Here is a 27,784-nt window from a genome sequence, read left to right as displayed (position 1 = left end):
AGCAGGAAACATACAAACACATACATTCAGAGGAATGATACTGCAAGTCCCAAGAAAGCTTCCAATATTTTTGCAGAGATCAAAATGTAAATTTTGCACTAGAGAGACCCTAATTCTGAGAAGTGATATGTTTTATGTAACTGTCTTTGATTGCAACTGAAAAACAAGAAGGAAAAGGCTGTTTTACTTTATTTTTTTTAGCAATGCTTGGTGTTCTTCCAGACTATCCATTAAGGAAAGTAAGAAAACAAGACTTAAAGCAACCAACAAAAACTGAGAAAAACTCAGAGCATTTTTTCAAATAATGAAATATATTTCGAGTTAAATACAATAAGCTAAGGATAGTTTTTAAAAATCCCAGTAAAACACTGATCAATTACACTATTTTACTGAGATATCTACAAGAACAGTTCTTCATTCCTGCATTATTATCCTGTAAGATCCTGTATACCATACCCCGCTACTCTCCAGTGTGGCAGCATAGTGCTTATGTTGAGCTACTGATCTTCCCATGCAACCTGTGAAGTCTGCTTTCAGTTGGATCAACACTCTAAACCAAATTATAATATGGTTTCTTGAATACTAGCATCAAGTGAAGAATCCACATGTATCATGGGTTAGACTGCAGACTTGTGAGCACCTACAGACTTCTCTCGGATATTCCCATCTTTCTCTTTCTCCCTCATCTGAAAAGAAACATTACTTGGGGGGTTGCTTTTTTTTTTTTTTCAAGGGTTGCTTATGCCAGTAGCATCCAGCCCTCCAGTTTTCCACTTTGCATTCAGCATCCAAATCAACTAAAAGAGAATATACACATGCAGTAAAAAACACTATTTGCATACTTTGTGTTATAGGACTGAGCTTAAAAGACCTTTTATAACTTCAAAACCGAAGTATAGTTTGCAGAGCACCAATGGACAATTTTGAAACACCAGACTGATTAAAAAAAAAATTAATATACTTCATCAATCACCCTTCTCATTTTTACCCAGTTTTAAATTATGGCTAAACTCAGTCATTCAGTTTCTCCATTCTTCTCTGGTATATCCACTGCATTCTTTATGATTGTTAAAGTGTCTATGCATGCTTAATCACCACAAATTCAAGAAAACATTATATTTAAAGTGATTTGGAAGCATGTTATTTAAATTTTGCACAAAAATGAGAGTAGTGGTATTACTACTGCAAATGAGAAAAAGGAAAATCTTAAAGCTTATCACCACAACACTGTATTTCTGCATATGCCACATTTTGAGCATTTATCTGTTATTCAATAAGAGAAAAACATTATTTTATTGTCAACACTTAAAACAGTAGAGACTTTACTAAAAGATTAAATTCGGCTATCTGTCACGAACAGTGATCAAGTCAATATCTGTGCTTGCAGAACAGTTAAATTATTGAATTCTGCAATTAAGTAGCAACATGATTTGTTACATTGGTTCATTACCCAGTAACTGTTATAAAATAGCAACAGTGCTCTAAAACTCCCCTTGTGACAGAAACAGAGCTCTGCATAATAGACTAAAACTACACTAAGGAACTAAGCGATAACACTGTAGGAACTGTTTAAGAAATGTAGTCTTCCATTACATACTGAGATTCATCAGTAAGAATTAAAATAAGAAGCCAGAATGTTTCTTTTCATTATAAAAGTATTCTAGAATCAAAGGACAAGTAATGTGCAGAAGTACATTCACAGACAAGTTTCATTAGATGTAGAAGATGTCACATACCTCACACATAAGGTAACTCCATTTTCTTTATAATGTGGTACCAGCTTTAAGTAGAACTCCAGAAAGTAATTTTTAAGTTCTAATAACACAATCTTCCCTGCACAGCAGAAAAGCTACTTTTAAGCTATTACGTTAACGTACAAACACGCAGCCCACTGATATCATAGAGCTGATGCATAATTAAGCCTTCTACAATTCCTACAGACTTCTTAACACATTAACATCTTCCTAAATGTACTTACTAAAAATTACCTAACACTATAGAGGCAGTAATACTTCAATAATTTTTACCCAAGTCTTGGGACCCAACAGCCGAAGTTTAAATTTGATCTAATAATACTTAACAAAATGATATGCTGAGTCCCATAATTAATTAGAAACCACTCGCTAAGCTGTATTTTCTGCTAAGGGTACACAAGTATTTTAACTAAGAATTTTTCTTATGTTTGCTAAAAAGAGTCATTTGCTTGTTTTGGGTTGTTAAGTGAAAACAGGAACCAAAGGACAGATCAGATTTTGTCAATGTAACATCCATATGGATAATACAAATCTGTTGGAACAGTTGCATTCATTAAATGTCTGTAAAGTTACAATCTATAAGTAAGGTGACAAACCTTGCGTGTGGTTTTGACACCAAAAATCAATATGTATATGAAGAGACTTAAATTCCTTTAAAAAAACCTAGCAATGAAAGTTCCTTGCAGGCCAAAAATATATAGTGAAGCAAAAAATTACTAGTAGCTCAATTTTTAAATAATGAAAGTTCAAAACCAGCAAAATAACTCAGAACAAAAAATAAACAATGACGAAATACACTTGTCCTTATTCAAAGAACAACGGATAATACAATGATGATGTTTGACATCAAGATGCCAGATGTGTTCAGGAGCAGATGTAATGTTTGGTTTTGAAATGTGCAAGGAACAAAAAACCCCCTTTATTTCACTTAGTTGAAATATGAAGGCAAAAGCAGTTTCACGACAAAACCCTATTGTAGAAATATGTCATTTTTGCTAAAACTTTGAATTTCAGTCCAAGTAGGTTTTCATTGTCCTAAATACACTTAAGATCATTATAGCATTCACCTGGGATATGAAAGAGTGTGAAGTCTCCGCCCAGTCCAAACCAGAGCAAGGATATTAAACTATTCTCCCATAACCAGTGCTCTGACCACAGCTGGTAGTTATTCCACAAGAAATACCTCAGTCTCTTCTGTGAGTTGCTCCCCTTCTATATGTACACATTAGAGTATTTATTGTACTAGAGGTTTACTAATTCTGCAGCCTAACTGCAGCAGGTCAAAATTGTTCCAACATACTGTGAAACAAAAAAAACTTCAGTAGATTACAGTTTTTCAAGAAATTGAAATCTACTTTCCCGTTATTAACTAGCAACCATAATGAAAACCCCGGCAAAGCTGAGGAATGCTGCTCACCCAGTAAGCATTTTTTTCAAATTTTTTGAATTTTTTTCAAAATTCCTCAATATACTGACTTTATTTTTTCCACTTGTTATCACAAGTTGCAATACTAACCACCAGCAGAAAAGCTAATTTGATCAGATTAACACCAGGTTTTTAAACAACAGAATGCTATACACACCTTGGCAAAATTTAGAATTGTGGATAAACAGATTATCAAATACATTCAAGCAAGCAGATACAATTAATTAAAACTAACTAAAAAGATAAACTTGCAGTTCTAGCCCACACTTTCAGCAGCTTTCACTTTCCAGTTTCAAGTAACTTTAAGATAGTGATGCTATTTTAAGAAGATTTTTATGACTCTTTAAGATGCATAGACAAGGAGATTCGAAGCTGCTGCTTGATAAATCTTTCCATTCTAGTATAAAACAGTTAAGCTGATGAGCAAGAAAAATCCAACTTTCCGGTATGAATAGTTGGGAATTGCCAGTGTTGGAACAGAAAGCAATGTTAAGGGCTCACTACAAGTAAATCTCCCAAGCAACATCAGGATGTGATCTTTAGGTTCTTTCTAAAAGCACCACAGTTGTGTAGATGGTGTGACTACCTAAGGATTGAAAGGACAGAGAAAAGCATACACATCTGGTAAACAGCATGTTTTGTTTCAGTTGTTATCACTGCACCTGTGACCTATTCAGCATTAAGTCAGCCACCTGAGCCATCGACTGGAAAATACGTTGAAGAAAATAAAACAACTTTCAAACACTGCTTAAAATTCATGATGCCTTTCCTTAATGTTCACAAAAATTCTGAATTTTGGATCTTTAGAATACCCAAGAGCCCCTTTCAACTAAAAACTCATTAAATCCTCATGTTTGTATATTCTTAGATTACTTTACCACAACTCCGTGTCAGCCGCTTCTATGAATACCTTACACTAAACGATAACCTTGGTTTAGTATAATATTAATCTATGACTGTAAACACATGAAAGTTAAAACTCTCACATTTACTGTTCCACAAACTGCACCCACCTATTACGTTACAGCCAAGTTGTCTGTTGAATGTATGTAATTTTATACAGAAAACACACTTTATTATTCCGTTTTTAAAGTCATTGTACTCTGCCAATAGATTATTTTTTATGTGATTATCATTAAAATGAAATTGCAAACACTTTAAAATGCTACCATTAAAGCAATTGTTCTGAAATATATACCACTGAGGGAAACAGGAAGAGAGACTGACTTCTTGCCTTGGCTGCATCTGTTTCTCCCTGTCTCTGGGAGGGTAATTTTTTGCCAGTCAAAAAGAAAACCTGCATATACTAACTACATATACTCTGAAACATGATCTTATAAAGATCACAAAAACATGACCTTTAAGGGAAACTGAAGGTTTGCAAAAATAAATGCTGTGAGATCACAGTATTTTAAATGGTATCTTCAATCCTGAATTGGACCTACGCTTTAGAATAAAGACATTAATCAATTCACGCATCACGAATTCAGAGCAGTATTTTTGTTTAGTAAATGCAGAGTACTAAAGTACATGATTTCACAAAATGAATTTTTATACCAGAAAGCAGCAGACCGGGGTAAGCAGCAAAATTAAAATACAGAAACGTTTTACGACATAAACATATATATGGTGACTACACTACTGCTTTTAGCAAGAGAAATTTTATTCCCTTCCATACGCATCACAGTAAAGGAAGAATCAAAGACAGGGGATGGAAAAGAAACAGCTGGAAAAATTTAGAACTTCTCTCTCAATTCACAGCAACTAACCCAAAGGCAAGGGCTGGGAAGTGTACTACCTGCAGTTATGGTACATGCTATGATGTGCACCAGACATTTTCTTCAGACACGCTGCAATCAATATGTCAAAAAACCTGACACCACAGTTGGGGGTGTCCTGCTATTACAAGGTCTCACAACAAAAGCGTTTAACCAAAATGACAGATTAGTGCCTAAAGAAGAATTTTATAAAAAGAAATGAGAATTATCTCCACACAGAAGTAAAAACTCTGAAAAACGGTACTACTACAAATTCAACAAGAAAGATTTTTTTCCTTAGCAATGTAAACATTTTTCCTTTTTTTTTTTAATAAAAAAAAGAATAGGTTGACATGTGAAACGAGAACAATTCTTTAATTGATGAACTTCTTAATTAAATACAGGCTGTTTAGACACAAAAGATGAATGCAAAGTATAAAAGTGAATATTAAATTAGCATTACATGTAGGCTTCTTACACAGTTTTAGAGGCAGTTACAGGTTTCTGTCATTTTGAACCAGTTATTTGCTCCACAAAGTTTATAGATTTTTGGACATGTGTCTGAGAAGCAAAGATAGCTTTTGGACACGTGATGTAGGCCACGCAGGTGATATGAACATCACGCAGCTAACAGCTGCACTGGAGAGGAAACTGAATTTATACCGATCTCAAACTTGTTGGTAAGACAAGTAAAAGCGTTTAAGGGTCCACAACACTAGGTCTGAATCAGAATCCCTCTCTAACTCTTGGCCATGTTGCTGTGTTCCACGTGAGTGCTGGCAGAGTTGCTCCCAAAAGAGTTATCACCCCTCCTTTCCCACGGAAGACCTCATTTAATAGTTGATTCACAGAAGTAAGCAAATCAAAAGGAATACAAATCATGACTGAACAGGCAGCCACTGCACCAGGTGCTCAAATGGAAAAGGTGCTAGTACCAAGTACCCAGGTGCGCGAGTAATGGAGCATTATGCAGAGAGATAAGCTACCTTGTGCTCGAAAAGCCAAACTTACCAGAGCAAGAGAGAATGGAGATCTACACGCTGCCTGACTTGAAACACAAGACAGCATTAGCTTACCCTCTGAAAGAGGGTAATGGACTCTTGCCAGCAACCGTGCTGGCATGCAGCCACTTAGGGATTGCAATGGGAAGGCTCACCTTCACATGACAAGGACAGACTATCGCATGGGACCTGCCCTTAATGAGTAAAGCAAGAGCCCCACTTAAGGAAGGAAGGGAGCCCTGGCGTCCAGAAGAAGTAGGCTCGACTCAAGGGCAGCATTTTCATGGCTCGTGAATAACTTCATCTTAAATACAGAGGTGGCCACCATAGAAAAACCTTTTTGAATCACCTGAAAGGTTCTGTGATAGAAACTTCCATATCAGCAGTGCACAAAGGCCCCTCCCTGTGGAGTAAAACAGCCTCTGTAACAGCCAACAAGAAGAGAGAAAATAAAGCTTTCAGGGAAAGAATAATCAAATCAACAATGTCTTCATTATGTGAGTCCCTGGGTGGGACACCGGTAAGGTGTGAAAGGAGTGCATTTCCTTCCAAATAAATATCTACAGTGTTATACAAAAGTAGAGAAGACATATCAATTTATAATACAACTTGAAACTGCATACAGAAGTTATGAAGAAAAACCCTGGGGTATTCCAGCAGCTTTGTCTGGGCATTTCAGGATAACACGCATCTTGGGTTTGAGATTCTAGGGAAAAGACAACTGCTAAGCATCAAAATCAGTTCACAGAAAATGAGCATATTATTTTTCCCAATTGCAGGCAAACACGGGTAAACATCACTGCATCGATTTCTATCCGGTTCATAAATAGGAGCCTCTACATTCGATACTGTTCTAGAAACTGCATTTTCTGAAAAACTCAAAAACTCAAATATTACAACAAATTTCAGCACACAGCATAGTGTCTGCAGCCACAGCAATCTACCTACTAAAGGAAACCTGCAAAAATAAGAACAAATTCTTGGTTCCCCATGTGTTACCAAAATAGACTAACTTGTTACTGGAACACATTTTTCAAACTCCAAAGCAGCTGTCTACAGGAGTACAAACGACTTCTTATAATCCAGCCTATGTCCATGATCTGGGCATCCATATGAGATACAAATTAAAGTCAATATTAAGAGTAAACCTTGCCTCTACTAACAAAAAAAAAATACTCAAGGTTGCAAGCAATGTTTATATGATTAGATAGTAATTACTTCTTCAACTACTTCTTAATTTACAGTTGGAAATCACGAGTCGAATGATTAAGGTAATAGGAACAAAAAGTAATTGCTGCATTGCATTTTGGTTTTGACTGTAACTTCTTTATGATAGTATGTGTCTTCAATTATTACTCATGCATTCAGAATTAATACAATGAGCCAATGACCAGTGGGCAGGAGTGCAGAAATGTCCAAGTTATTGAACATACGTATGTGTAAGATCACCGAATAAAACTAAAGCTTCAAAGGTTCCAAATTTTTCAATAAAATTTTTGTTTGCTGCAAGCAATTATTTAAACTAATTATTGAAAAAGTTTCAATTTAAAATAGTGCCTGCTATTACTTATAAAATATCAAAGTACAGAGAAAATATACCGAAATAAATGTTCATTTCCACTTAAAACTATATTACTGTATTTACAGATCGATATACCTATCCAGCAATGAAACATACACGTAAAATGTCAAGTAAACGTCCTAACTACATTTACCATAGATTTGAAGTTCAGCTTGTGGCTGGGGAAATATAAACTTTTATCACAGTCAACAATTACTTTCACCTACACAGCTTCCTCTTTTCTTCCTAAGACTTCACTTATTCAAGCAGAACTTCACAACTGCTTTACACACGGTTTTAAGTATTTATTATTAAGATAAATCGAAAACAGCTAAACTTTCAACCGTGTGAAAAATTAACCAACATCCTTAGTCAATTAGCTTGTATAGACTGTAAAACTTATCAGAATAAACTAGCAATTTAAATCATCCAAATTATCTATTTTACTTTGTTGCAATAACAACCAAAGGAACATGTACACATTGTACTCTTTATATCAGTGGGACTATAGGAAATCTCTGCCTATAACACTTTGAAAAGAAAAATGGCAGCAATTACTTTTAAGACAGATTTTGAACTACTAAAATTCAAGTGCCTTTTGAACTATGGAACTATTTTCCTGTGGAGGAGAGTCAGGTATAATCTTACCTTTTCCAAGGACAAAGGTTTAGTAAACTAAACAAAATGAGGAAGTGATCTTTTGGGGATTTTTAAGGCACTCCTCTGGAATAAAAAAAAAAAGTGCCATCATTTTATTCTCTAAAGGCAGAAGATAATTTTTCTACCACAATCACTCTGCACTTTAACATGACTAACTGTACAATCATTAAGCAAATCTTACAGAAGAATTTTCAGGAAGCTCCACAGCTTAAGGGGGTAGATGTATTGACTGTATATATTGTTCAGGGTATTCTCAAATAGGCATTCATGACTATCATCAAAAGATGCTTTCATTCAATTTTTCTTTTCTCATGAGTTTATATTAGGCTGTGCTGGGGGGGGGGGGTAAGCTATCAAGATTCTGTAAAACTAACTTCTAGTTGCTTACTGCATCTCAAATCAAATATATTCTGCACATTACTTTCCAAAAACTTCACGGACAGAGGAAGGAATTCTGCAAACATACCAAGACACCTAAATTTAGGAGTCTAACACTAGTTATAGTCAACGAAGACCTGACTAACGCCCTGAAAGACATCTAGAGTGTGATTCAGCTCAATTGTAAATTACATCAACTAAATTGCTCTCTAAGCTCCACTGACAGTACTGATTAGCTCTTCAAAGGACTGCAACAGGAGTTCAGGAGTTAAGAGTACACATTGACACTTAACGTAAGGCACCTGAACCTGAGGACAGAAATTCCATCCTCAGTTTCCTAAGTGATATTAAGCAAAGAACTGAACTACAGGTCAATGCATGAAAAATACTGTTTTGAAACCATTTTCAATCCAGTGTGTGAAAACAAAAGGGGAGCAGGGGATCAAGAAAAGCACTTCCTACCTGAAAAGGCATATTAAACAGATCCAAAGAATTTTAAAATTATTGGAGTTACATAAATTAAATAAATGCCTTTTATGCTTTTGAAGAATAAAAGTCTACCTTCTTTCAATGTCAAGGATTGAAGTAGCCCATCTTATTTTCCTGGGAAATCTTAAAAAAAAAAGTGAAGCCCCCAAACGGTACAGGATATGAGAAATGCTAAAAACAAAAAGCACGAAACCTTATTAATGAAGAAAAAAACAGGTTTTGTTTTTCAGCAAAATAGGTATGCCTCACTATATCTACCCGACCTTCCATCTCAAGAGAAAGAACAACACCACAAAATACAGCCTCACCTTCCACGTAAGGCTGTTAAAATTCCACACGCTCACCTCAAAATTATTCTGGAAGTGTTTCTTTTTTAATGAGACCTCCTGCATTTATAATACACACATAGACTAGATTTTGAGACAATTAGAAAAACAATTATTTGAGTATGTTTTAACTTTAAAATTTCCCTGTCTCAAATTGTCAGTGAAAATAATGAGGAAGTTCAAGGCTCGCTGTTTTCACTTGTAAAGAAATGCCATGGACAGTTCCTTTCTCCTCCTCCTTCCTGTGTCTCTGCCTTTTTGGTACAGCAAAACTATATGTGAAAAACCCTCCCCTTTTAGAAGGACTCCTATTCTCATGATCTTATATGACAGTTATGCAATCAAATTCATATCCTGAAATAGGTAAGACAAAAATATGTCTAATATCCTTACGCCCTGAAAATACAATCTATAGCTCCAGTATTTGCACACCATGATTCATTGTACAGGTACCTGTAGACTGTGTCCTGTCCCACAGTTTTATATAGTTTTTAGTTGCTTCACTGAAGTAAGAGATGGATGTTTCACCACTAAAAAGGATCCATGTAGTATTACAAAAAAACTACCTGCCAGAGTTCAAAGGCTCCTTTTTTTTTTTAAAAAAAGCAAGCCAACATTTTATTAAAAGTAAAGCATATGCTTTCCTCCTGCAATGAGAATGAAGGGTTGTGTTACCTTCATGCACCGTTATTCCACAGTTGTCACACTGGATTATTTCATCAGCATCTTCACTGTTATCTCCAAGACAAACGCAACAAATCAAAATATGGTCCATTTTCTGGGAGCTCCAATTTTGAGACTTCTCAAGGATCAATGAATCCTAATATTAAAAAAATGAAGACGCATGGATTATGCCAGGAACTTCAATTTTATTTAAAACAAACAAAAGATCTGTTATTTGATCAATTTTGAACAACAAACAAAAAGATGGAATATTATTTTCACAAGAAAAACAGCTTCTTTGTTCTCAAAACCTTTAAATACTTCATCCACAAATATAACAGCTGGAAGAAAGGATGGATACAATCTGATCTCAATATACCTATAGGTCTGTTAAGATCCAAAGGCCAAAGTAGGGTCTTATTTCCTCAGACAGAAACATATTCGTCTTTAAATCATTTATGTTCTACAAAAAGGAACAAATACACACACCTAAGAAATGATTTAAAAGCAAATAAAAATGCACCAAGGCCAAAGGTGACCTTCAATTATCCCAGTATTCAGAAAAGTTGCTTCATTTTGTCAAAATTTGCACCTTCCCAAAAAAAAGGTCACATGGATCTGAAAAATCTGAAAATAACACAAGCCTGCCAAGTCTTCACTTACATAAAATATAACAAATTATCAACTCAGTTGTACTTTGTTGTAATGCAAATGTATGTCTCTATGCAAAACCAAATGATTTATTAAAGCTAGAACAACTTATTTTCTTCTGATCATGTTCTGCAAATCCTTATTCCTGTATAAGTACATTGTTCTGTTTTGCAACCTTCAATGTGAACTACACCACTTAAAAAGAATGTGGCTTCTAATAGGGAATTTCTCTAAGGAAACATAGAGAAGTGTTTCACAAACCAAATAGAGCTGTATGTAATTTTTTTTCATAAACACCATCTAGGCTTATTTCATTGTGAGGTACAGCCACTGTCTTCTGCAAAGTTTCATGGCTTCCATACATTTTCTTTTACTTTTATACTAAAACTAAATATTGAGTTTGAACTACCTTCATTGGTGATATGAAGGCATAAAAGGAAGTGCGAAGTTAGGCACACTAGTAAAAAATAATCATAGCAGGATAAAGAAATAGTAATAGCTTCATAGCAGAGGCTATGCTACAGAACTTTAGGTTCAAGCCTAAATGGCATCCATTCAAAACACCAGAGATCTGAAACAATTCCAAAACTGCTGTGGTATCCTACCGGGGGCGAGGGGTGGGGCCGGGTGTTGTGGAAGATGCCCTCTCAAGCATCTTTTTCTCATTCCAGCCCCTCCCAATTTATGACATAAACATAGCATCAATCCTGTGCCTGTGCAGCTTAAGCAGATAAAAAGTGTCATGAATGCTACCTGAAGTAGCATTCTTCCTTAAGGATCTTAAATTAAACACTCACACAAATCTATCCAATTATTTCATTATAGCCTCTCAGTCTGACACAGTAAGTCTCCACACAAAATTTTCAATGCATCATTAATAAAGTTTCTTTGTCCCTTAGTTTTAGCTGGACAGATATTTGGGGGCAAGAGGGGGGGGAATCTTTGCTTGATGCTGAGTTGCTGTTGCTTAAAGCAACATAAAGGGGTGAAATCATCTTACCACCCAAAGCTGGGCTCAAATATTTCATCTCAAGTAATAAAGGTGGCTTGTCATAATGTTTTTAACCTAGAAAAGATCACACACATTCTTCCACAGCAGTTAGGAAAAGCTTCTGGATCTCCCATCTATTTTCTCTAAACCACATAAGGAAACATAACCTATAAAAAAGAAAAAAAACTCATCTAGAGGTAAAAATGAAAGATTATACAACCATTCACACAGTCATGCTTGCTTACAGGAAGGCCGCTAATTGTGAAAACCATAAGATTCTTCCCTACAGAGTTCAGACTTATGGAGCATTTCTTCCAACATCCTTGTAGGACAAAGTTGCAAAGCATTTTGAGGAAAGCAAGAAATTTGTACTGATTTTTTAAAAAAGCCTGTGGCCCGTCATTACTCAGAATACCCACATTTAGCTTACCATTCACATTACAGGTAGGAAAATGGCAGTAGATACTCCCTAACTTTGGCAAATTAATTGTGCAATGGCACAGGCTTCTCAGATGCATCTTGCAACTGTACAGAAATCTACTGTATTTTTTTATTACTGCTATTTCTGACAGTACCTTCAACTTAAAAATGTTATGTGGCTTCGCTAACACAAGTTTAAAAGAAATCTGAGATCTCTACTGTTACAGAAGCCCACGGTCTGGTAATTAGAAACAAAAAAAAAAAACCCACACACCCCACAAACAAATAAAAAACCCTATAACTTTAAATTAAATGAACAGAATTGCACTGTAAAAACACTAAAATAACAATAGCTGCTCAGGCAGTGAGAACATATGCAAACATGGGTGAAAAAAAAAAGAAACATTGATGGAAGGGCATAAAATTTGGATCTAATGTTAAGATCCCCATCCATTACGGTTCACCTGATGTGAAGACATCCAAAAGGTCAAACTGAGCAGCAGAATGGCTTATTTTCTATGCAGACATGGAGAGGGAGTGATCTGGAACGTGTGCTGCTCTCCCCTGCTCAGTCCATGTAAACCCCTGAAAGACCCCATCCCTGACCCTACTTGTCTAAAGCATGGGAACTTTTACATAGAGATGGTAACTGCTGCCAACTCCTGAACGAGTCCTGTTCCCTACCCAAGTGAAAGAAAGGACTTCAGATGAATCACAACATAATTCCCATTTCTGTGGTATTCGTGAAGAAAGTGAGCATTTCAAACTATTTACCTATACACTTCTAACTTTAAAGGAACAAAAAATATTAAAAATAGAATAGCCACCTCATTGAGAAGAATCCCATAGAGTGGTAGCAATTATAAAAACAGAAAAGCACCATTTAACTACTAATGATGCTTGACCCTAGAAAAGAAAGCTAAGTTTGTCTTCTGTGCTTAATACAATAGAAAAGCACATAGTATTTCATTACAGCACAGGTTAAAATACTGTATATCCAGGCCTCAAAATAGTTTTGTAAAATGTAGTAAAATAAATAAGATCACCAGAAACAAAAACCAAACAACCCACCCCTAACACCCACCCCAACATCCACTCCCAAAAAGTAAGTAAAGGACAGGAAGAATGCATATTAAGGACTCTCGTACATGTTCAGAGTTAATTACCTGAACATTCTTTCATAAATTAATTATGCATGCAGACATCTGGTTTTCTAAGAACTTAGCTTCTGCAATGTAATGAGATTTTGCTAGACTTGTCTGCTTGACAGGGTTTGGGGTTTTGTGGTTTTTTTGTGGTTTGGGGTTTTTTTTTGTTTGTGTTTCTGGTTTGTTGGGTTTTTTTACTATTTTAAAATATTGTAGTGGTGGATAGTATACTGTTGTAATACAGTTGAGTATCAATCTAAAAATTAGTCTATGATCCAGTCTACAGATACTCACTGTTGCAAGACTTCTTGTTAAAGACCTATTCACAAACAGTACTTTGCTTTACATGCAGTAAAGATAAATTATCAGTTACAAAATCACAACTTCAACTTCAAATTGTCATTTTATCTTTTGATCAATATCCTAAATCCAAGGCAAGAATAGACTCAGAGGTCCATGCATACCAAGAAGCTTCACAAAAGATATATCAGAGGCAGCTCTGGGTTCCTGAAACAGGCCTAATTTTCCAAGTAAATGGAAATTATGGACATATTCAAGAATACATCCCTAAGAGTGTAGACTAACACCTCCATTCTGATACAGGAAACAACTCCTATTTGAAGTTCTGATCATCAGCATTGGTTGAGCACTTTCAACGCCTGACCCAAGAGAATACAGGTAACAACACTAGAATTACAGAGCTAGGCAATGAAAGAAGATGCCTATACAAAAAGTAAAAAAAAAAACCAAAACCCCTGAATTATGCTTTCTCTTTCCCCAATCCCAATTATTACTAGTAATTAAAACAGCACAGCTCCTTCGCAATCATATATATAAAATACATAACAAAGTATTTGAAATGGAGACAACTGATTCTTCCAACACTGTTTATCTCCCTGTCATTTTATACATTAAAATAAAGATTAAATGGAACAGAACTTTAAATAGAGCCATACCACTATCATTTATCAAATGTTATGTTGACATTGCAATTATTTCCTGAAGACTGAATGTAGATTTCACAGCTACCCTTTTTACTTTGTTCAAAATTTTGCTACTGCAGGACATGAAGTCAACTATCCTGACAACCTGATATCTTAATTTTTCCACAGGCACAACCTTTAGGCAACTGTAATTGTGCATAGGAAAAAAGAGTTGTATTATTACATACTTAACATATAATTTTCAAATTTTCCAATTAGAAGGTATTTAATACAACAATAACAGTTCCCAAATACCTTTTAGTAGTGTAAGAAATCACTGCATTTGTGAGCATTATAAGCAAACCCAGCATAAATTATGATTATCCTATTTGACTTTAATCTCAGTGTCCGTATTTCTCTACTTAGAATTCTTCTATCAGTGAACTTAATAATAAGACTTCGATATTTGTCACAAAGAAGGGCTAGAATAAAGAATAACCTATCATTTAGCTATTTTATGAATACGTCACAGATGCTTTTAACTTTTAGAACATTATGGATATGCAACACACAAACAGAACTAGAAGCCTTGCTAGTATATGTTGATTTGCATACTGGACCTCCAGTTTGCTTTAGAACTAATCCAACCCCCACTAAAGCCAAGAGAAGTCTCTATTGACTTTAGTGGCATTAGATTGGCCAAATGGTCCAAGGAAGGTTATTTAATATGCAGTGCCTATTTAGCACAATTTTGCTGCTTTGCTTATTCCTGTAAACACAATTCTAGCCAAGCAGTTTAACTGTTCAAATTAAAAGAATAGCTACTGGGGAGTAGCTTCCATTTTTCAACAGATATATTATAGAAAGTTGGTTGCACTACCTCATTACTCTTGCTTTGTGAAAGAGCCAGGCTATCATTTGTCAATTCCTCATCATCTGCATTATTCCTGTTAAGAACTTTACTCTTCTTCTTCTTGGATCCTCCATCACTAGCCGTGCTGCTATTATCTTCTTCATTACCTTCCTCATCATTGTCATCCTCATCACTTCCGCTCCCATCATCTTCATCATCCTCATTATCTCCATCACTCCCCTCTTTTCGCAGGGCATTTTTTCCTTTTTTTTTCTCAGCAGTTGGCCGCCAGTCATTGTCATCTTCACTATCATAGTCATCCATATCATTTAGTTCTTCCATCGATACAAAATCCAGCAAAGGTCGGTTCCTCCGCAAGTTCCATTTTTTGGGTTCATTTGTTTGCTCATCAGCCACAGCATCAGGTTCAGCTGCTTTCTCTTTCTCTTTCTTCTTTTTTGGCTTTTCTTCTTCATCTTCTTGCTCTTTCTTTTCAGTTTTAATTACCTCTTTGTCTGCTGTTGGCACCTCTTCTTCAGTGGAGCTTTTTGGCTGTTGCTCTTCTACTTTCTCTTCTGCCGGGTCCTCCTCCAAGATATTTTCTTCTGATTCAGTACAGGAACCTTCACCACTGTCCTTTGATGCATCTTCACTCCCATGACCACTTCCTTCAGAATCTGTTGAGCATATGAAAATTTAAAAAAAGTTCCGACACAAATGTACCCCCAAAAATAAAATCTGTTGAAGCAAGTTGTTAAACAAAAGAATGATGCATGTTCCTCCCTCATAAGGTATTCCACCTATTTTTTCAGCTGGTGTCCAAATACTGCTATTTCAAGTGGTATGTTGAGAATCTGTTAAACATGAGTGCATTTTAAGATGGCAAAAAAAAGATGGCAGAACCTATTAAATGAACGTTAAATGTTCCTCTGAACTGCAGCTTATATTAATGAAAAGCAGTAGCACAGAATAATTTCCATGTGAAGTCACATCTTAAAGAAAGAGCTTTCCCACTTTTAATTTCTGGAGGTGTTTTCTAAATCTTCAAATTAAATTAGCTAGCAGAGATTTAAAATTACAAAATGAAGAGTTTACGTAACAAGTACTAGCAATAGTATGGATAATCCCTCACCTTCATTTTTTGTACAGGTATGTTTTTCTGGGTTTGGGCGTTTCCAATGTTATTTCACTTATTATTCCCACATAAGCTATGCCTCATTCAGTGTTGCAGCTGCATAACAATGCATAAATTCTAACATTATATCACTCATGTTCTGTGTAGTCACTAGTTCCATTAATTAACACAGGCCAATCTGTGCAATAGAAAGGAACAGAACAGGATTTACAGAAAACAAAATCATCACAAAAATAAGGCACCTGTACTATAAAGTACATGTAAAAATTATTGAAAAAGATGACAAGTGAACTTGTTAAATTTTATAAACATCATCTACCTTGACTACCTCTCATCTTACATTCACCTACTACTTTTCATTTCAAGTATTAGTTTTAATGAAGAAAATTTAAAATAATATTTTCTGAGTGTAAGAAGAAAATATAAAGTTGCTTGACCCAACACAGGGATCAATTAGGTAACGGCTACAGGTTTCAGTTCGTTCAGAGCCATCACCAAGTTCCTGATGCACTGTCACATAAATGCAAAGCAGCATGTTGATGTTTGCAAATTAAAAACAAAACAAACAAAAAAACCAAAATCCTTCATCATTTTAGTTACCACACCAAAAAACCCACCATATCACCTTACACAAAGAATTTCTGTGCAGGACCATCTCTGTATAAAAGCCAAATAAACAATCAGTGGGGCCAGTGTGCTACACACTTCACGTGGCATTTTTTTCCACCCCACAGAACACCGTCTACGACTAGCTGGTAACTCAGTTGTTACTTCCATGTAATGGTTGATTTTACCTTTTTCTGCGTACACCTGCACATGGAAGTATTTGATGATATTATATAATTATCAATAAAAATAAACAAAAAATTCAATCAGCACTACTACTAGTAGTCAGGATATTAATGTTATCAGACCCCTTACAAGCTAATAGAAAGTAAGTTTCCTGCAAACTTCCTAACCTTTACAGTGCCAGAAGAAAAGGAAAAAAAAAAGAGAATACAGTAACACAAGTTATTGTACAATCTTTTCAGAAAAGAGTAATTCAGTTACTTCCCTATGCCTACCAGCCTTAATGGTAGTGATGGAAGTACAACATAATTAACTTAAGTTTTGAAATAGTAGATCACTCTTCAGGTATGCTTAAGAAATAAAAAACAGTATTAACTAATATGCAATCCAAAAAATTATCTTTAAGTTACAATAGCTTTGTTTGGATACACATTCATAGACCTGTTAGAGTGGGTCCAGAGAAGGGCCACAAAAAAGTCTAGAGCCCTGAAACACATCTATAAAGAAAGGCTGAGAAAGTTGGGGTTGTTCAGCCTGGAGAAGAGAAGGCTCCGGGGAGACCTTATTCCGGCCTTTCAATATATAAAAGGGGCTTATAAGAGAGACTTTTTACCAAGGCCTGTAGTGACAGCAAAAGGGGGACTGATTTCAAACTGAAAGAGGGTAGGGTTTAAACTGGACATAAAGAAGCAGCTTTTTATGATGAGGGTGGTGAGACCCTAGAACAGGTTGCCCAGAGAAGCTGTGGATGCCCCATCACTGGAAGTGTTCAAGGTCAGGCTGGATGGGGCTTTGAGCAACCTGGTCTAAAGATGTTCTTGCCCACAGCAGGAAGTTGGCCTAGATGATCTTGAAAGGTCCATTCCAACCCAAACCCTTCTATATTTGCCAGCTCTCACAAGCACTTTACAAGTAACTCCTAACGCTAGACTCTCATACTCAACATTTATATTATAGATGAAATGCCATATGTATGTTTAAAAGAAAAATGTATTTTTGTATCTCATTTCACAGGTTCTGAATACCAATGTGCACTACTTGTCGCCATGTAAATATAGTATAGGGTTTTGCTGTGGTAAAATTAATTTAACTGCGTTTTTAAGTTATGCTATATCATTTTCTTTTGGCTTACTTCCCACCACCATTCCATGACAGTAATTTGTTTGGATGCTTTAATTGTGCTGTTCCATTTCTAAATATGCTGAGACTTCCCATGAATTTAAGTTTCCACTTCATTTTTAGGGGGAATCTTAGTCTAGGTATAGTTTGATCTTTAACAGCACTTTAAATTACGAACAGCGATTCTTGTACATCAGTACTACAGCACTGAGAATACTCTCTAGTTGCTTTATGCCACGGAAACAACAAAAAGCAGAGAACAAATAAATGTTAGTTACATTCACTTCTCTCCTTCAAATTTTCTTCATACTCTGCCTGCACGTTATGCTTTGTACTCTCCTTTCCGCATGCATGTACACACCAGAGATACCTATAAGGTAAGGGATATCCCTCTGAATGCATCCACCACGATAGGCACTTTTCTAGAATGAGCTATTCTGTGATAACAGCTATTTTTGCAGGTGTTCTTCTGTTAGATGAACTTTCAGTTAGGAAGAGGCTGTAGTATACAATTTTCTCCTTGAAAGAAATTCTTAAAGAATGACTCTTTCAAATTGGCCACCCTATCATGTCATTCCCTATTGCAGAGAAGTCAAGCTACTCTCAGTGAAAGATGGGGCCAGATACACCAACAAATAGTAAAGAATACAGAGTTCCACCGAGAAACAAATATGAGAGGTAACAGTCATGAGAAAGGCATCATTTATTTATGTACACCTTATATATCTTTAGACCTACAGAGCACAACAGGTGGTGGCAGTCAAATCCAAAGAGGGTAATTCTGAGAGGAACTCTCCAAGACAGAACATCATGCTCCAAAATTAACGTAAGAAAAAGTGTAATAAAAATAAACAAAAGGACTACTAATCTCCACATCAGTTGTGGAGTCTGGTATTATACACACTATGCACAAGACTTCAGGGGAAAGCTACTGAAATCTCGACAGCAGTTAGAAAAATCCTCCAAGGGTTTTGCAGGACCATTTTATCAGCAACTTTAAACTTGGTACTCTGTAATGGTTTGTTTCAGGTTGTTTTTTTTTTAACATTCTAAGAAAACCCATGTATACAGAGAGTAAGTGCTACACTACATAAGTACATGGCTACCAGCTCACAGAAGACAGACTGATACTTCAGCACAGTATTTTGCTGAACAAGCAGCTCTGTAAAAAGCAGATTTATTGCTTGTTTTTAAGTGAAGTCTGAAGGATAACCTAGTTAAAGGAAATCATGGACTTGATTTTGGGCTTGCCTCTTCCACTAGCAAAGCCTAACCCACTCCAGATAGCAAAAGAGAAACATCTGGCAGCATTTTGCAAAGGGTTTGTTTTGTTTTGTTTTTTTTTTGGGGGGGAGGTTGTTTGGTTTTGGGGGGTTGGGTTTTTTTTGTTTGTTTGGTTTGTGGTTTTTGTTTGTTGGTTTGTTTTGGGGTTTGGTTTTTTTTTCCACTGAGTCCTGTCTGGTTGAGTTTTACCCAGGTGCTCAACACTACAAAGAATACAATCCAGGATCCTGGAATGTTGAAAAGGAATTTTAAAAAGCTGAAAAACGGAGCATGCAATCAGAAAAAAAACTACCATGTCTGAAGTTATTCCTACTAAATAATATTGTTCAATAATAACCTACAGGTATCATGTGAGAAGGCATCCAGCCCACAGCACGCTCCACAATACCCTCTTTTCAAGAGCGGTAACAAAAAAGAGGCTACGAGTGAGGTTAATTCTTTTGGAGGTTGAAACCACTCGATCACCATCACCCTGTCCAGAGGTCCCTTTGCCTCCTTCTCCCAATCACAAGGTGGACAACAGATCTTTGACATGGTAATGTGAAACCAGCTGGGTATCTCTGCTAAAACACCACGTTACACACCATGTACAATCCCTCACCCAGGCTGCCTGCAATCTGACAGAAAGGGAAAGTGGAAAGCACTGCAAAAAATGTTTGTTGACAACAGCTTCTGCCCATAAACTCCCTTACAAGAACAGCTCCAGAGTCACAAAAAAACTCCTTTGCCCATGTACTTTCTATACGTCTGATCTAGAAATTGCAAATAATTTTAAAGACTCCAAAATACCTTAAGGAAACGCTCATATTAACTAGAAAGTTCTGATATTAATAACTAGACATAAAAATAAGGCAAGAAAACCTAAATCATATATGGAAGATGTGCACTTTTAAATTGCCAAAGGCAGAGTTGTGTAACTGGTAAATTCCTGATCACATTTGTCTATTAGACTAAAGGCCCAGAGGTCCATTATGGTAAGACTGATATTAACTATACTGAAACCAAGAATTGAAAAGGCTTAATACTTCACTTTCAACATAACTTCAAAAAAGAGAATCTAGCATCAGTCAGATATAATGGCTATGCTATTTGACTGAGTATATTGATTAAACACTGCTAGACTACTGGCAATTCAACACTGGTAATGCTGGCATTTTAAAAAAATGGAACTGTCCAAAGTAACATAATAACATACCAAAAACCCCAACATAGATTAAGATATTACTACTTTAAGGAGAGAAATTCACTTCTCAAATTACATTTTGGAAAAAAGCATCTAAACTCTGTATTAACTGCAGATGTACACTGGGCAGAGTAAGAAATGAAAATGATCTGCGGTTACACTTGTTTCAGAAGACACATATTTAGTTGAATAGAAAAAAGGATGGAAAACAGAAATAAAAGTTATTTAGCAAGCAGCTTCCTCACTTCTACACTAGCAGTAATTACATCACTCAGCATTTCAGTAGATGTCTATTCAAGTCATAAAAGCACTCAAAACTAAAGGTTGCCAACTTTGACTTGAGTCATTGGGAACTGCCTTATTTACACGTATGTAACAGACAAAATTGATTACCCTACCTCCTGAATTTGCTTGACATTTTCCCAGTGTCCCTGTTTTTAATGTTATCAAACCTCACTTGTTTGGGATGAAGTATTGCATGCCCCATGACTTCCTTCAGCAAAGCTGTAGTCCTAAATAATCCATAAAGTTAGATTCTAATACTAATTATTGAATAGTGAGCTAGATTATACCTTTTTCCCAGAAACACCTAGGAGTTTCAAATCTCTTACAAGGAAAATGACATCTGGGAGACAGCTGAACAAGTGTCTGGGACATGCTAAGTTTAAGTCTTCAAGGTACTGTAACAAGTACATGCTCAAGAAACACGTAAAACATCCCATCCTCACTGAGCATGTCTAGACTCCCAGGGGTGGCCAGGCTGCAAACAGACCATTCCACCAAGATGGAGCTACTGAAGCACAGAATAACCTTCTCCATGTGGCAGGAAATACAGAAGAGAGGGACATACACACAAAAAAGAGATGCAAGAGAAAGTAAAGCAGCAGTAGTAAACAGCAGCCCATTAAAATCCTGTTCAAAACTGACTGAACAGGTAGAGTGATGCTGAACCGATCAGGAAGGATTCTGTAAGGGACAGACAAACTGCAAAGACGAGGCACGAAGAGTCACAGTAGGGGCAAAACAGAAAAATAATGTCACCCCATCACTAAATCCACCGTGCCCAGACACTGGAACAAAAGCCTAAATTTCTGTTACATTACTCCTCTGACATCAGTAAACACACGTAACAGAAACCTCAGTGTTTCCAAAGAGAATGGAAGTTCAAAATGCTCATCAGTCGCTCCAAAGTGTTACTTCAAGCGGCAGACATCTGTATGGATACGAGATCTCACTCGGGGTGAAGATAACCCAAGAGAACATAATGCCTTTAATTTTCTCAGTAGGAAAAAGCCCTTTGGAATTCCGCTCTGAGGGACTACACATTACAGTTGCAAAGACAAACCCTGAAGCGATTGTAACAATTAAGACTGTAAAATTATGTGATAATTTACTAATGATTAGCTATGCAATATTTTCTTACCTTAGCGTCTACTGAAACACCCTACAACTTTCGTGATGCACATCATTTAAGTTTATTCTCAAAAACAAGTGTATTAATTTCTTCATCAATATTTCAGTAGCATTTATCACTGTAGCATTTTAGTACTTTGCAAACATTTCTTTATATTACAATATCCTGTACAGGAAAGCAAAAGTGGAATCTCCATTGTGCTAAGAGGAAACAAATTACAGAAGCTATTTGCAACTTTTTATTGCTAGATCAAGTCACAGGTTTTTCAGAATACCTAATATATGCATTTATATAGATCACTACATGTTTTAACAGAGCTCCTATGACCTCAACTGCAATAATAGTACATAATATTTCTGCAAGTCAGGCTCCACACTCAATACCAAAAAACCAAAACATTTACAAATGTCTAAAAATTTGAGTCTAGGAGACTTGTAGCAGAAGTAGTGAGAGAATCCAGTTCTTCAAGGTAGCATTCAGTTACAGTTGTCTTAGGTACACTGAGAGAGAGAGACAGTCCTTAAATTCACACATCATTCTTGTTCAGGAACCACACTACATTTCTCTGCATCATTGCAGTTTCAGTATATGGGCTACCAAAACTGACTGACTTCACTGAGAGAGTAGAAAAGTGGTAAATCCTTGCTTTGGAATCCTGCTGGTAATTACTCTATTACTAGATTTCTGATATCAGTAGATCTCCAGCTGCTTTCATTAAATAAAAAAAAAGGAAGGAAAAAAACACCAACAAAAAAACTGAAGTATGCTCTATTTAACTTAAAAGCCAAACTTCAAATAATTCATCTGTATTGTGTAACATATTATTAAAAAACTTCAGTTGAGTATATTACAGTACCATCATTTCAAGTCACATATTTGTAAACTCTGACTCCAAAGGGACAGTTTTTTGACTAATCCCACATTAAGATTACATATGACCTTCTTACTTAAGGAACCAATTTTTCAAGATGTTTATAAAAAAAACAGAAAAATATAGTACTTTAAACAATGGCAGTACTACTTTCTATTACTTAGAAACAGATAAGCCATTAAAAAAAATCATTCAATATTAACATAATGAAAAGCCCACAGGCCTGAAAACTATTTACATTAAGTAAATTTATAAGAATATTACAGTTCTAAAATCAGTTTCCCTAAAGAGATGTCAGAATGATGAGCTCTTTAAAGTGGAAAAGGGAGTAATTGCCTGTTGGTGCGACCTAAATCCAAAAGAAAAGAAATTAACTACACTGTAAGTAAAGCCCATATCTTCTATGGACTTTTCTGGGTGGAAATGGAGGTTAGGTGATTAGAAATATTTTCTGTAGTGAAAAGAAATTTACCAAGGCGTCAGGACTGAATACAAAAATTCAGGAAAGCTGATTCCTTCCTAAAAGTACTTAATACCAACTTCTTAAATCCTTACTGCATCACATATTCCCAGAAATCTGACAAAACAATAAACATGAGTAAAAGCTTAATTGTTCAGGGTTCAGTCCTCCTAGACCTGCACAGTATTGTCTACTAGCATGCATCACAACAATGTAAATCTCATGCATATGGATGCAACATAATCAACAGGGAGTAAACAACTTCAGAATTCTTTTAATTCAGTATTTAAATAGTCCTTTAACTTTTACCTTTCAAAATTGTTTTCTTTTTTTAAAACGCCTACACATGCATTTGTGAATGAAACAAACATACATTGCAGAGCTGTGGAATTACCATACTTACAGGGTTTTTCGGAGTGCATGAGTAGAAATTGTGGTCATTTTCAATGTATAAAGATTGTTTCTTTCTTCTGACACATCTATTTCCCTTTGTATGCAAACTAGACACTGAAATTCTGAATTCAAACAAATACTAAATACTGACTTGCAACAGGCTGCACATAAAGAGACCTCTACAGTTACTGAAAGAAGAAAAGAAGCAATCACTCCTGACTGTAATGGAAAAATACACATTATGCCTTGAAGGCTGAATCCACAGTGAAAAAAAGGAAAATCTGTTTTCTATTAGTAACAATCCAGAATTTGTCTAGTAGGCCTGATTGTGTATGTACACAGATATTCTTTATAAATATGCCACTTTGAAAATATCAGTTTTACTTTTATACATGTGTGTGTGTAAAAAAGTCCCTTTATTTCAGCACTTCTTCCACCTGAATCTAAATGGACTAGGTACAACCAAATTTAAGGCTATGTTATACCAGCTGCATCTTAAATCAGCACAGATGTTCTGTTTCCAATGTCCTGCAACTATTTAACTCGTTTTCTACATAAGAAATGTTTCTTTTTTCTTTCAACTTAAGAGGTTATATGTTTAATAGCTTTATATTCCCCAACTTCTCCAAACCCTCACATCCTTCTCCTTTCACATTGAAAATCTTTGAATAAAGTGAAAAATGTCAAACTCTGCTGCTGTTTCAAAGCGTTTTTACTAAACTTTAAATTTTATTAAACAGAATATTAATTTCTACAAGTGACAGATATAGGTTCTGAAACGTTAAAACAAAGCTCTATGAGATATATGAACACAATACAGTAATCAGAAAAACATTTTGTAAGTAGAACTTGGGTTTTTCTCATAAGCTTGTTTCAATTCAGTGTTGCTTTTTTAAGGGAAAACACATCCAATTTCCTCAAAATGAAACTGAGATTGAAATACATCCAAGGCTAGACACTGAAACCCCCCAGATGTGTACATACGGTATCCTAAAAGTCAAAGAGGATATCAATAACAAATGAAACCTCTGCATTTAGGCATAGTTGAGTCAGGAAGCTTTACTCATTATTTTTAATTCATTAATGATTGTCTTTTAATCAAACAATATATTGCTCTGGATTACATGTCCATCTCCCATACTCCATTTCCAACTCTCCTTTTCCCTTAAATCCTGCCTACACTACTGTTCCAGAATAGACAGTTTTTTCTTTGGGAACTAAAAATCATTTCCTTTTATGGCAAATTGTCTTCACAAAAGGCAGTGTCTTTACTCAGAAGAAAGGATCAAAAATCCCCAAAACAAGATTGAAAAAGTAGATGAAACAAGCCCCCAAAAATCTTAGCATGATATTTGCAAGACGACATCAGGTGTACTCTCTTAAGTCATTGCAGCCTTCTACAAGATCAACCAAGGAAAATGTGTCTGAGCTTGGGGGGAAAAAAACCAAACCCAAGGAGAATTAGGGCATATCTTAAAACTGACACTGGTGAAATGATCATTAAGCATTTTTAAGTAAGGAAATTAATAAGGAGGAGCTTGCCACATGTTAAAAAATAAGCCTTTAAATGGAGATGGGGAATATTTTTGCAAGATACATTCATGTGAAAACACAGATCAGCATCCCCAGTGCAGAAATAACAAAGTTATGTTACTTGACAAGCTGTCATAATACTTCCCTTACATCTTACACATCCTTCATCTCTTCACTTATTTCCCTGAGCATAGGCCAACGTGCAGTTTATTCACAGACATGGTCCTGCACCGTATTTCCCTTCCCTCCAATATACCTGAATTTATTCGTTTTGTTTTGGCACCTTGTTTACTTTCAGTTTCTGCAGATGTTCACTGCAGATACAGAAATCTGCACACATAGAACAGACTGCAGAACAAACACACCCTGAGTCAAGGACTTCCTTCTAGTAGGAAATGCATACACCTTTCTGCGTAGCTATCTGGATGGACACGTTAAGTTTGCCTATTATAAAAAACAGTAAAAACCTGAACAGATTATCTTTCTGCTTAAGGCTTTCACTCACCAAGTGGAATTAACCTTGCAAAATAGACAAGTTCTCAAGGCCACAACAAACTATTATCCAGACTGATTGAAAACAAAATTACTTTAGAACATTCTTATTTCAATACTAAATGCAACGAATATTTCAAAAGTTATCTCTACATTGAAAATATAAAAACCAACAAATATAGCTAAGGTAGTCAGCACAGGTGCTACACAAATGCTTCTGCCGAAACCTGTTTGATAATCACGAGTTTTCTGATTAGAAAAAACTAACTGCAACTGAAGTATTGTATGGACGCTTTGTTTAATCAGCTGTTTCTTATCCGCAGCATAAGAATTTACAGTTATCCAATCGAGTCACTGAACTTCAAGTGCCTCCAAGTCCCAACAGTTCACAAACACTATTCTGTCTCCCATATTATATTAAACGCGCAACCATAAAACAAAAGTGAGATAATTCTGAACCGAGGAGATGAGGAAGCATATTTACCTGAAGCATCTCCAACTTTAAAATCACTGTCATCAGAGCTATCATAATCTAAAGCTTCCAGCAGCGAAGCTGCCAAAGGCTTTACTTGTCTCCGCTTCGAACTGCGGTCCACTGCAGGAAAAAAAAACACAGTATTGTTACTGGGTGGCATAATGAGAATTCAGCACCGTTAAAGGTATTTAAATGAGAAAGAGAGGCAACACGGCGGGGACGGGCAGGGACGGCCTCCGCCGCACCGCCGGGGGCATTCCTTCCCGCCGGTGAGGGAGGGAAGCGCGGCAGGCGAGAGGGAAGGCTTCGCCCGCAGGCAGCCGGGGCTGCCCGGCGGAGCAGCCGCGCTCCCTTCGGCCGCCGGGACGCACGACGGCACGGCACTGCACCGGCCACGGCTCGCCGGCCGCCCGCGGCACCGGCAGGTACCCGGGGGCGGCTGAGCGGACACCGGGGCCGCCTGAGGCCCCCGGCCCCAGCAGCACCTCCGGACGTAGCCCCTCGGCGCGATCCCTCGGCGCCAGCGAGGAGAGGCTCGGGGAGGGGGCGGCGGGGCGGCTGAGGGACGGCGGTGCGGCACGGTGCGCCCGCCCGCCTCGGGAGGTGCGCTCCGTGGGCACCCCGGCACCTCCCTGGGACAGGGCCGGGAAGAGCCGCCGAGGATCACTTACTAAAGCCTGCGAGGGCGGGCGGGGGCCCTCGGGTGCAGCGCCGCGGAGCCGCCGAGCCCCGGGCCCCTTCCCCAGACAATGGGCACGGCGGCGACCCGGATGCTAACTGCCGCCCGCCCGCGGCGGCCCGTCCCGCTGCTGCGCCTGCGCGCCTGCCCGCCGCCGGCCCCGCGGCGCATGCGCGCTCCCAGGGCGCCTGCGCGGCCGGAGGGGAAGCAAGGGAAGGGGCAGCTACCGTCTCGGCCGGGGCGGCGAGGGCGAGGGCCGGTAGCGCTGGGATCTCCCGCGGGGGAGATGGGGGTAGTCCCAGGAGTCAGGAGCACCTAACACGAAGTCTCAGTGCAGACCCATTCGTTCTCAGGGGGGCGCCTCTTCAGCGTCTCGTTTATTAGGAAAAACAGTTCCTCTGTTCCCCCATGTGGAGACGAACCATTATAAAACTGCTGTTACTTAACCTCTAAGAGCGGTGTTCTTTGTAGACTTTGTGGTACTCTCAAGCTTATTCTTCCACCCTTGAAAAACAGAAAGCCATTGCATTCAGGGGAGAAAAGAAAAAAAAAAAACTCAAACCCCAGGGTTTTTTGTTTGACCACATCACATGAGCCCAGGAAGTAAACACAAAACCTAATGGTGAGAGATGGATGGCGAGGGAGAGCAGTGCAGGGCCATCGCCTTTTGCGAAAGAGCCCCAACGCCGTCTCAGTCACGGGAGCCACGCACAGCCCCTGCACGCAGCCAGTATTGCTTGTCCCACACTTAGAAGCTGCACTGAACCTTTTTGAAGTGTTCCAAAAAACTGAGGGAGTAATCTGGGGTTTGGCTTTTTCCCCAAACTTGTTTTTGTAATTAGGACAACGGGGACATCTTACAGAACTGATGCTCTGATGTACTGGTATGACATCAAGAACTTGAGGATCAAGAATAGTCATAAACATGACAGCTTCCAACAATTTTAAGAGCGTTA

At 37.3% G+C, this 27,784-nt stretch overlaps 1 protein-coding gene across 1 annotated transcript in view; it reads right to left on the bottom strand.

The window, feature by feature from the left end:
• Nucleotides 1–26,999, bottom strand: part of PHF14 (PHD finger protein 14) — a 170,808-nt gene extending 143,809 nt beyond the window's left edge. The window contains 7 exon segments of the mRNA XM_075082923.1: nt 10,028–10,172; nt 15,029–15,678; nt 26,159–26,269; nt 26,821–26,831; nt 26,833–26,879; nt 26,881–26,924; nt 26,927–26,999. Of these exon segments, the coding sequence (XP_074939024.1) occupies nt 10,028–10,172; nt 15,029–15,678; nt 26,159–26,269; nt 26,821–26,831; nt 26,833–26,879; nt 26,881–26,924; nt 26,927–26,999 (1,081 nt within the window).
• Between the last annotated feature and the right edge of the window lie 785 nt (nt 27,000–27,784).

The sequence above is a fragment of the Phalacrocorax aristotelis genome, chromosome 2 (assembly GCF_949628215.1).
Source record: "Phalacrocorax aristotelis chromosome 2, bGulAri2.1, whole genome shotgun sequence".
Lineage (NCBI taxonomy): Eukaryota > Metazoa > Chordata > Aves > Suliformes > Phalacrocoracidae > Phalacrocorax > Phalacrocorax aristotelis.
The sequence above is the reverse complement of the archived record's forward strand: the minus strand, read 5'-3'. Positions and strand labels throughout refer to the sequence as shown.